Source organism: Xenopus laevis, chromosome 3S, assembly GCF_017654675.1.
Source record: "Xenopus laevis strain J_2021 chromosome 3S, Xenopus_laevis_v10.1, whole genome shotgun sequence".
Lineage (NCBI taxonomy): Eukaryota > Metazoa > Chordata > Amphibia > Anura > Pipidae > Xenopus > Xenopus laevis.
The window spans coordinates 69,817,530-69,829,534 of record NC_054376.1 but is presented as its reverse complement, the minus strand read 5'-3'; the positions used below and the strand labels follow the sequence as shown (position 1 = coordinate 69,829,534).

Genomic DNA, 12,005 nt, shown 5'->3' with positions numbered 1-12,005 from the left:
TAAAATCAACTGTTACCAAAAATGTTTAGTTGCAGTTATTGCTGCACAAGGGGGGTCACACCAAATACTGGGCGAAAGTAAGTGAAGACTGACACACTTACTTTTTCCACACGCAGATATGTAATTGGATAATTTTTTCAATAAATACATGACCAAATATAATAATTTTTGTTTCATTTGTTTAACTAGGTTTTCTTCATGTACTTTTCTGACTTGTTTGAAAATCAGATGGTTTTAGGTCACATTCATATAAAAATAACATTTTAAAGGGTTCACAAACTTTCAAGCACCACTGTATAGCCACCCATCGTCCTAGCATGAATGCAATACTGTACATTTATCCTTCTCAAAATTTTTTCACAATTACATTTCTCTTTATAGACCACATGAAAGGACTGAGGGCTCCGTTTCTGAAACGAAGACTGCAGTGTAGGTGTGTCTTTTATACCTTCGATGTTTTCTACATGCTATAGGTTTAACTTAAAAAAAAAATTTTTGTCTTATGATCATGAAGTAGATATTCCTTTTAATAAAAGCATAGATTAAAAATGCATTGCTTTATTTTTTAGCCTTAAGGTTAACCTGTACTGTTCCCCAGTCACAAAAGAACTTCTTCTCACAAATCCAAAGTATGCATTCTGGGAAAATCGTATGGTAAGTTCCTGTTTTCCTTATTTAAATCTGTTAACCTAAACATTAAATTATAGCAGGACAAGTTTATACCACAGTTTTAATATTAATTTTAACTCACATAAATAATAATTTACATAACATTCAAATAGACTAATAATTAATTTTACTCTGATCCAGATACAGGTAGGGAGATAAATAATCTATATATATATATATATATAAAAAAAAAGTCCCTTGAGCCAGATAAAAATATATTAATCCACTACATAGAGAAAGGAGCTCTAATGTGGAATAGCAGTACAATAACTTGTACTTGTGATCACAAATATCTAATTGGAATTTTAAACAATAACAGTATGATTGACTGGGCCATTCTAGCAGCTTAATTGAGAGTTTCTTTGGCTATGTGTTTGGGATCACTGTCTTGCTGAAATGTCCACCCTTGTTTCATCTTTAGCATCCTTGTAGATGGCAGCAGATTCTTTCTCAATTCATACTTCCTTAGGGTGAATTGTTTTTCTTTCCACTTTTTAATTATGGCCCCAACGATGCTCACTGGAACATTCAGAAGCTTAGAAATACATCTGTAACCAATGCCATCAGTATCTTTTTGCAACAATACGGTTGCAAAGGTCTTGAGAGAGGTCTTTGCTTTTGTCCATCATGAGATGCTTTTTGTGTGAGACTTTATTAATGAGAAACCCTTTTTATGGGCCATCTATTAGGACTAAACCAGCTGATAGGGGGCAGGATTGCTTACTAAAAACTGACAGATTTCAGCAGGTTTCTTGGCTTTCCATGCCTTTTTGCACCTCATTTTCACTATTAAGTTGTGTTTATTTCTATACCCCCCCCCCTTCAGATATCTATTGAGATTGACACTCCAACTCAGATTTCTTTGGTCGATGAAGCAACAGGTGATGTAAGTAATAGAAAAAGTTGTTGTTTTATAGATCAAGGATGTCTCGTAGTAAAAATAAAAGGAAAGCCTCAAAACATATTGCTCCATATATGAGTGATGCATGGTATAGGGCTACTGTGCAATTTGCCCTATACAGCACTAAAGATATTGCCCCCTCCCTTCGCCACTGCTTATTTTTCCTTCCAGGTATGCTGTTTGCCTTTCTCTTTAAATTTCATTGTATCGCATTAAACTGCCAGTTTATATGCTTTTGGACTAGCCTGGAAAGCTTTGCATTGAGGGCTATAAAACTAATATGGAGGTACTTCTCCTTCAAATATTTTCAGTGCTGAGCCCAGATATAGTTTTTGCTATTTAAGTATATATAATAATAATAATATTGGTAGAAAAGTGATGAGTTTACCACTATTTGTACCACTGGAGGGTGGGGATTTTTTAAATTGCTTTTCTCTATATTTCAGAAAGAAGATGTTGTGGTCACACTTTTACCTGCAGGTCACTGTCCAGGATCAGTAATGTATGACCTCCATGCCAGTAAATTAGAGATTATTCAGAAAAGGACTGCTAAAAATCTTCGTCTTAAGCAGATACTTAAAATATAAACTTTAAAAGAGGAGGGGTTTAATATAAAAACTCATATAAAAACTCATAATTTGTCATCTGCTTTAGGTATCCCATGAGTACTCTCTGTGTATCACTTTGAAGATGAGAAACTGCAGCTTGTGCTGCAGACTTTGTTTCTTCCAAATCAAAATGGTGATCCAGCATTATTTAGAGGGGTGGGGCATTCTCTCATGAGATATTTCCATTCAGAAGTCATAAAAGAAATAAAGCTTACTGTGCCCAGATATATTCAGGAAGTTTGACTAATTTCAACAAAATTTCTCACCATGTGACCATGCTTGTCACTAGCTTTTATACATTACATTTTTGGCTAACTAACTATATTAGAAACATTTTATATATTATCTATTTACCCAGTTTCTATTTTTATACTGAACAATTAATTCCTTTAAAGGAACAGAAGCACAGCAAATGAAAGTGTATTTAATTAATTAAAATATAATGTACTGCACTGGTAAAACTAATATAGTATATATAAACACTGCTGCTGGGTAGCTGTGGGGGCAGCCATTCAAATCTGCAAAATGAGAAAACGCACAGGTTACACAGCTGAAAACAGTTAAGCCCTGTAGTAGACATTGCGATTCTACAAAGCTTATCTGTTATCTATTATTTGTCTTGTGGTTGAATGGCTGCCCCTGTGGCCACACAGCAGCTTGTTTATATAAATTATAATAGTCTTTCTGAAGCAAACACCACAGTTTTACCAGTTTAGGGCAGCAGTACATTATTTATTCATAACTTAAAAACACTTTAATTTTTTGATGTTCCTTTAAGATAAACTGTGAATAGTCTTTTTTTCCAGTTTTGGAATAATTTACCTTGTTTGATTCTGCAGCTTTCCAATCTAGATTTGGTTACTAGGCCTTACTAACCATTGCTGTATTGTATTTGTTCACCTACTTTTGTGTGTTTATGTTATGGCTGCATTTTTTCATCTCAGTAAGTCATTCAATCGTTTGCAGAAGTAGAAGCTTTACGTGCTTGTTGCTGGCATTGGAAATTCAACAGTTTAATCTGATTATACCGTTTCTGATCAGTATTCTGTTTTCTAGGTTTTTGTTCCAAGGAAACGGCGGCACCGTTCTGTATACAGGTGATTTTCGGCTTGCAAAAGGAGAAGTGGCGCGTATGGAGCTTCTACACTCAGGAAACAGGTGTTTAGAAAATGTTGGGGTTACAGACAGGCTATCTGCATGCATGTTCTTTCTTTTCACATATTGTATTAACCTCTTGTTGTGCCTTCACTGCAAGCTAATGTTCTGTATGTTAAATGCAGCTTTTAAGAACTGTGGTTTTGGCTAAAAACTACAGGTTGCAAGATGAGAATATAATATAACTTTTTCTACATTTTTTTAATAGAGTGAAAGACATAGAGAGTGTTTATTTGGATACTACGTTTTGTGACCCTAAATATTTTCAGATTCCTAGCAGGGTAAGTTTGTTTTTTAATGGCTACATTAATAAAACTGATACATTAAACAATTTACAATCTGTTATATTAAACCAAGTAAACACAGAATTCACAATATGAATATGGATTAGTTTCCTTATTTTTTATGTTTTATTTTTGTTTATATTTATCAGCACTAAACCAGGTTCTCATTAGACATTTACAGGTTTAAATGTAGACTATTACTTACATGTTACAAACATATTTCACAATGCTGTGCACTAGAAGGGAGAGAACCCTGCTTATTGGGGTTTACAGTCTGTTATTTTTGTTTTTTTGTAGGAAGAATGCTTGTTTGGAATTTTGGAGCTGGTTCGAAGTTGGATCACACTGAGTCCTTATCATGTTGTGTGGCTCAACTGTAAAGCAGCTTACGGCTATGAGTATTTATTCACAAACCTTAGTGAGGAATTTGGAGCAAAGGTTATTTTATTGTACAGTAGAATGTTTTTAAATACCTATATTAAAGGGGTTGTTCTCCTTTTGAGTTAACTTTATTATGATATAAAAAGTGATATTCTGATACAATTTGCAACTGATTTTCATTTTTATTATTTATGGTTTTTGAGTTATTTAACTTTTTATTCAGCAACTCTCCAGTCTGCAATTTCAGCAATGTGGTTGCTAGGGTCCAAATTACCCTAGCAACAATGCATTCATTTAAATGCGAGACTGGAATATTAATAGCAGAGGGCCTGAATAGAAAGATGAGTAATAAAAAGTAACAATAACAATACATGTGTAGCCTTACAGAGCATTTGTTTTTAGATGGGGTCAGTGACCCCCATTTGAAAGCTGGAAAGAGTTGGAAGAAGAAGGCAGACATTTTAAAAACTGTACAAAATAAAAAAAAAAAATTATTTAGAATTGGCCATTTTATAACATACTAAAAGTTAACTTAAAGGTGAACCACCCCTTTAGTATATGTTAAATGCAATATAATTTGATTTTTAGTTACTATTAAATAGACTTTTAGAATAAACCAGGGGATAGTCCTGTCTTGAAGCTCTTCCTGGTGACCTATCCCGGACTCTCGACTGAGTCAATAGCTTATTGTCCCATGTATAAGATTTGCTTGCTTGGCAACTTTAACAAATACGTAGAACTTCCAGTGTGTGGTCTGCTTACGTCCAGTTAGGCATCTACTATGCTTTTTTTTCCTGAAAAACCAAGATGATGTTCTATAAATTATAAGGCTCTCCCATGAATCAATAGAACAAGTTCCATTTTGTTTACACGTCTGATTATCAGTGTCCGAAGACATTATGGATATACATTTGTACTGGAAGCTTTATTTGCTAAATCACTGAATTCTGTTTCATGTGTACTTTTAGAGTAATGTTTGTTTCTATATTTAGGTCCATGTGAATATGTTAGACATGTTTAAAAACATGCCTGAAATCCTGTGTCATATAACAACTGACCGCCGGACACAAATACATGCCTGCCGACATCCTGTGGTAATTAAGAGGTTATATAGTGTTCTTTATAATAACATATTACAGTAAAAAGTGGAAAAGCAGATGATAAATTGGTTATCAAAAAACTGGGCTCTATAGTAGTAGTATACACCCTTTTCCTGTATGATCCTAATAAACAGGGCTTGTAAAGGTTGTGCTGTTTACTTATTTTAATTGAAATCTCTAGTTTTTTGTTATTCACTGTACCAAACTGACTAGAACAGTGAAATTAAAGACACGTTCATCTTATTCTTTATCCCACCTCTTCAGAGCATTTGTTTTCAGTGAATGAATGCAAAGCTTCTTTATATAGTAAATGTATTCTTATATAAAGGTCTTACAAATAGCCTCCAACTGCCAAAGGACTATGTTGCTATGTAAGGCTACAATATTATTGCTAATGTCTTTAATTTCACTGTTCTAGTCATTTTGGTACAGTGAATTACAAAACACTAAAGATTTCAATTAAAATAAGTAAATAGCATGACCTATACTCAACTGTCTTTATTACAAATGACATGACAACTCTGAATGTATTCTGTGTTAAAGGGATTCTGTCATGAATTTTATGGTGTACTTTTATATATAAATAACACTATTTACATTGCAAATAATTAATTCTATAAATTAAAATGTATTTTTTTTTAGCGGTAATATTGGTGTGTAGGCAGCCATCTTTGTGCATTGTGCCTGATCCTGTGCTTCCTGAAAGAGCCAGCACTTCACAATGGAACTGCTTTCAGATAAGCGATCAATATCACTTTCAATTGCAGTGCAGCAGTAAAGAGTGACTGTTTATGTTTACCAGAGCACCCATGGCCGAGGGCACCTGAAAAACTAAAAACAGGTGTAGCCCCTATGTCAAATTTCAAAACTAAATATACAAAAATCTGTTTGCTCTTTTGAAAAGTGGACTTCAATGCAGGATTCTGCTGGAGCAGTGCGTTTTCATTTGTACAAGTTTCTGTTCTATTGCTGATATGCTCAAAGTGTACCATAATATCTGGGGGTTTTTTATACTGAACTGAAGATTTTTTTATTCAAATAATTATTTTAACAAAAAATTATTTTTATAGCCAGCCAGTTAGAATCTGGGACAAATTACCTATCTTTTGATTGTTTTATTGGTAATGGCTTTACATCTATCTTTTCTAAGAATGAAGCGTTCATGCGAGGTAATAGGATGCCCTGTGGAATGCTCTCAGATGATGGCATCCCTCTACATGTCATCAGCATTAAACCATCCACTATGTGGTTTGGGGAAAGGACCAGGAAGACCAATGTGATTGTAAGGTAGGCTTTCTTAAAGAGCACACTTGGAAAAGCAAAGCACTAGCAAGAATGTAATCCTGTGGGACCTCCTGCACCTACAGTTAGAGGGTGCATCCTTAATGGCTTGGTATAGCCATCACTGTTTAGACCCAAAGGTGATTTTTATATCGGACACCTCCATCAGCTGAGCCATGTGACAGTTTCAGTGAGCCATGTGAATATGACTCAAACTTCCTTGGGGATTATATAGGGTTTTCTAGTAAAACTGCAGGAATGGATGTGTTTTTATATTAATAAGACTCTTTTGCATGATATATTATTTCAAACTTCATCCTATGGAGAATCACCCCTTTACTGCTGGGAGTGGAATGATTAGATGCCATTAATCCCATAAACACAAGGTGGACATCCAGACATCTGTACAATGTGCAGCCTATTTATGCACTTTGCACAATGTCTGGAGAATTGTATTTGACCCCTTCAGAATTTTAAATTCTGTTAAAGGAGATATATTGTGTGAAAAACAAAAATCTCCCAGTGCATTATACTCTTAAATATAGAAGGGATGTTTGGACTGATTTATTAAAGATTTCTGCACAAACCTTACTATTCTCACCAATTTGTTACACTTCCTGCTGCCTCCTTTCCCAGGTTGTGCAGGGGAGCACTTAATACACTGCACTGTAGGATAGGAAGACAGAAGCTAGGCTAATATGATAGGAAATGAAGCTTGTCTTTGCTTGTGTGACTTCAGAGCTGTGATTGGCTACTTCCCCCCCACTGTGTTCTGGCAGGGACCTTTAGGACATGCCCACCCTCATTTGAAACAGGGACCATAGCAGATCTATGGGAATCTTCAATAAAGTTCATCATAGTTTTTAACCCAGAGTGAAACCGGCAGCATATAGTATTCATTATTGCCTCCTTACCTCCTAGGCAAGAGATTAAAGAAAATCTGCTGCCACCAGAGCGAGTAAATGCAGTGTAAAGAAATGAGAGCATGTGAAAGCTTCTTTATACACACACAAAATCCATATAAATCATTTTTATTTTTTAATGTCACTATTCCTTCAAGAACATATTTTTATTCTTCTTTTTCATGTCCAGGACTGGAGAGAGTTCCTATCGTGCTTGTTTTTCTTTCCATTCCTCATACAGTGAGGTAATGTACCCGATTTTAATTTACAGTAAAATGTAACAACTACAGGTTCCACTATTGACTTGTGTTTTAATGGAAATAAAAACGACCTAAAATGACAGTAAATGTAACTTTGCTGTGCTGTCTCATATAGGATCAGTTTATCAAGGAGGTCCACTATGAAATATGCCATTGTCCCTCTATAAATTCATGTTAATAAGAAAAAACCTGTGCTGGGTTTTCCATCTAATGATCCGTGCTTCTTGTTTCCTTATTACTTGTGTACTATGTTATTTGCTTAGTTACTCCATCTCCTCTTTTTACATTCATGTTCTTGCTTTTTTAATAAATGTCTCTTTTGAACTAAGATTAAAGATTTCCTGGGATACATCCTGCCCATGAATGTTTATCCTAATGTGATTCCTGTGGGGAAATCAATAGAATATGTAGAAAGCATGTGAGTATTTTAAAAGCTTTTCTCTTAAAGTGAAACAGTTTCTTATTTTAAATGCTATTTGTAGTCTGTATGCATACATTTATTTGTATATGGCACAGATTATGAGGTGCAGCATGTGGGCAGTACTAATTGGGATGTACTGGGCTCCTATTTTTGGAATTCAGGCGAATCCCCAATCTTTCGATTAGGCCAAATGTGAACCCTAATTTACAAACTATTCCAGCTCCTCTTTTACAATAATGTTCTTGCTTTTTAATATGCAAATTAGGGAACAGAAGGAGGAGAGAGTCAGTGCAGGGGAAAGCTTTTGAACCCCTTAATTGACATAAAGTCACTTGATTTGAAGAATTTGGTTCAGCCAGGCTCTTGCAATTATCTGAATCCTGATGAAAAAGACTTGGATTTGGTTGAATCATGAACTAAATCCAGGATTTGTGTATTCTCTGAAACAGATTGTTCACCCTGACACTGTTTTGTTGGCAAATCTGTATTTTTTTCAGGCTCCGCCTGAGACATTCCTCCATAAAGTATATATGTTGTGGGCATATGAATCTGACGTGTTGCCTAAAGCTGGCCATAGACGCAAAGATATAGTTGTATGAAAGTTCTGTGCGATTTTTGGACCATGTGTGGATCGTCCTGATATTTTTCATACCATGGCGATCGGTCGTTTAGTCTATTGCTTAGGTTAAAAGATTTCTGTCAGCTAAAGATAATTTCTCTCCATTGCCTATCTGACGATATCAGTGGGCGACTGTCACTGATATTTGTAGGACATAACTTTCATATGATTGCTGTCACCGCCAGAACATCTTCTGATTTGTTCTTTTACTACTGTATTTAATCTGAATGAATAGTGACAGGCCGAAAGATTGGGACGTCCTATCGTTCGTCAGATACAAGGGTAAAATCTGAACGTCTATGGCCAGCTTAAAACACGCTAGACATTTTGCAGATAGCATTATCTAATTTGTGTTCTAAGCAAGGGCAATGCCAAAATCTTATCTGTAGTGTCAATACATTTGGGATATCTTGCCTTACTTCCTGACATATGTGTATATTTAGTGGACTTATGGAACCAACTTCCCCGAGAGTATAAAGGTCCCCATAGACGCAAAGATTTCTCTTGCCGAACGACCGATTTTAGAGAAATCTGACCAATCCATCTAAATTATTGTGCAGTTAGTAGGATTCAAACGATCGAACATCTTATGATTTTTTGGCCGACCTCTGTCAGGAAATTGATCGGCCAGGTTAAAAAATCTTTATCGGTCCCAGTGCAATCTATCTATGTTTGCAGGGACAAACAGGCAGCTCCCCTTTGTTTTCCTGACAAATTGGTCTTTTTAGTTGATGGACAATTCGTACGATCGAGATAATCGTGGTCTCACAATGATGATCAGATCTTTTAAAAATCTTTACATCTATGGCCAGCTTAAGGCTGATGGGTTGGGGAAAAAACATGTTTTACAATTATTCACTTAAGACTGAGGCTAGAAATAGATATATAATTATATTGCCTCTTCTTCTGGGTGAAAATCTCCCCGAACTGCCTTCACGTGTCTTCCCGTCCGATATGATGAAAAGTCGCCTGCGCTAAAGCACACGGAAAACAAAGCGCTGCGTGTGCTTTAGCGCAGGCTACTTTTCATTATAGCGGACGGCAAGATACGTGAAGGCAGTTCGGAGAGATTGTCGCCCAGAAGAAGAGACAATTAGTCGCCAGGCGACAATCTCCTTGAATCTGCCCGTGTGTCACAAGCCTAAAATGCCACACAGATACTGCTTTTAATGACAATTACATTTGCAAATTACTTTAAAACCAATGGAAATTTTTAATGTATATTGGAGAGTTTCTTGAAATTATATTTCCTTTTTTTTAGGAAAAAAAATCAGTTTGGGTGTGGCATTCCTATTTAAGTTCTGCACCTTGTATTACAGTTAGGATCAGATCTACCACTGCTTTGCTGTGTAATGCAGAAATATATATAATATTTATTCTCTTTTCCGTGTAAAGCATTTATTACAAGCTCTGTGTCATTTTACAGCTTAAAACCTCTATGTAGATCTTATTCTGACAGTTCAGTGGTAAAGTATAAACCACTTGGAGCCCTGAAGAGAGTGAGACATGTGGATGCTCAAGACACAGGTAAGTAAGCAGCTCTATCCTAACTATACTCTACAGTGGTGCTTGAAAGTTTGTGAACCCTTTTTCCTATATTTTTATAGGAATGTGCCCTAAAATAAAACCATCTGATTTCCAAACAAGTCCTAAAAGTAGATGAAGAAAACCTAGTTAAACAATCAAAACCCCAATTATTATGTTTGGTCATCTATTTATATAATAATTTGTGTTTCATTAGATGAACTAGGTTTTCTTTATCTACTTTTAGGGTTTGTTTGAAAATAAGATGATGTTTTAGGTCACATTCATATAAACATATAGAAAACTTTAAAGGGGGGTCACAAAAGCACTGCTATATATGATGTCCCATGAACTAAAATCCTTACACCCTCTTGGCCTACTCTAGACTCTTCTCTGTGCTGCTTGCATTAGACACCTCAGCCATTTATTTGCCAGTTACAATACCAATCTGTAATATTTCCACATATAAAACATTACATGCAAATTATTCCTTAACACCCCTTCAACAGCAGCTTTCATAAAATATTTTCATTCTACAGATAAAGATGGTATTGATTCTTTATTTGATGATTATCCATTGACTCATGTGAGGAACAAGATTGCCCGAGATCTCCACTGGAACTCAAAACAGTGTGGCCCTATTTCATCTGCAGTCCACAAAGAGAATGCCAGACCTGCAGGTAACCCCACTGACATGTCAGTCAACACAGTCTTGCCGGTAGACTATATTGACTGTGAGGAATCTAATGGGGAGGACGAAGATGAGGAGGAAGAAGGTACGGAAGAAGCATCCTCTAAGATAATAGAAACTTCACAAGTTGAGACTGCTTCCAGGAATTCTGGTGACATTGACTTAAAACAAGCAACAACTAATGCAGAGGAAAGTGATGTACCTGAATGGAGTTCCTTCTTCAGGCCTCAAATCTTGGGAAAGGTTGATGTCTCAGATACAGATACAGAACATAATCCAGCATCTGGAGATGGTATGGCTTCCCTCTCACCAAAATTGTTCAGCGATTCCGATGATGATTCTACTCATATTTCCTCCATGAATTCCTCTCAGTCAACTCACATCTCTGAACAAGGTAGTCAAGGATGGGACAGTCAAGCTGACACTGTCCTGCTATCTTCTCAGGAAAAGAGAGCTGCAGAACTGTGTGTTACACATAGATATTCTACTCTATCTGCTATTGATGAGTCGGCGATTCCTGAAGCCTCCGGAGTTAATGAGTCTCCAAACCTGAAGCTCAATGATCAAACTGTTGACCTTGTGACCACATCTCCTACTAAAGTATTTGGAATTCCTAAGGCAAAATACACAGACGATAGTTCATTACTGAACTCTGAGCTAAAGTCAGACTCCCAAAGTTCTTCTGATTTTGACATTCCTTCTACTCCTGGAACTGAACAACCACAAGCAGATAAACTGCAACATGTGTATAAGAGGCTTGCAATGGGAGATAATGTTTTATAGAATAAACAAAGGGTAAAATATTGTGTATTTGTAAGATAAACAACTATACAATGGAATAGGATCACCCAATATGGAGTAGCTGGCTCCTAACTGGGACATATGAAAATGTATCTTTTTTGTTAATGGATTTTTTAAAGAAATCTATTGTGTGTTTTACATAGTTTCATAGAGGTTTACAACTGTGTTGGCATCTTCTTCGGCCTCAGACACTGGCGCTTCTTGCTGCATTGCCCTGTGGCAGATCTCTCCTGCGTTCCACCGTAGGGAAGGGCAAGAAGAAATGCAGCCCATTTTCAGGATCAGGTTGTAAGAGCCCTTATGGAGCTGTTGACACCTTGTTGCTGAAAATTGACCATAAAACCTTAAAGGAGGCATCCTGCACTTGGGGGTGCCAAATGTTAGGCACCCTAAGTGATTGTATTGACT

General features: G+C 36.2%; 1 protein-coding gene across 6 annotated transcripts in view; it reads left to right on the top strand.

Moving 5' to 3' along the window:
- dclre1c.S (DNA cross-link repair 1C S homeolog) overlaps positions 1-12,005 on the top strand; it is a 21,320-nt gene extending 9,315 nt beyond the window's left edge. For 2 of the 6 annotated variants that reach the window (XM_018255738.2, XM_018255736.2), the window contains exons 2-14: positions 382-433; positions 570-654; positions 1,496-1,555; positions 2,017-2,072; positions 3,235-3,336; positions 3,542-3,614; positions 3,915-4,055; positions 4,991-5,092; positions 6,249-6,385; positions 7,472-7,526; positions 7,871-7,959; positions 10,008-10,108; positions 10,645-12,005. In XM_018255738.2, coding sequence (XP_018111227.1) covers positions 387-433; positions 570-654; positions 1,496-1,555; positions 2,017-2,072; positions 3,235-3,336; positions 3,542-3,614; positions 3,915-4,055; positions 4,991-5,092; positions 6,249-6,385; positions 7,472-7,526; positions 7,871-7,959; positions 10,008-10,108; positions 10,645-11,579 — 1,983 coding nt within the window. In that variant the 5' untranslated portion in view covers positions 382-386 and the 3' untranslated portion in view covers positions 11,580-12,005. Of the gene's footprint in view, positions 1-381; positions 434-569; positions 655-1,495; positions 1,556-2,016; positions 2,073-3,234; positions 3,337-3,541; positions 3,615-3,914; positions 4,056-4,990; positions 5,093-6,248; positions 6,386-7,471; positions 7,527-7,870; positions 7,960-10,007; positions 10,109-10,644 lie in introns of those variants that run through there. The other 4 variants (XM_041588468.1, XM_018255739.2, XM_041588466.1 and 1 more) reach the window with 3 other exon arrangements.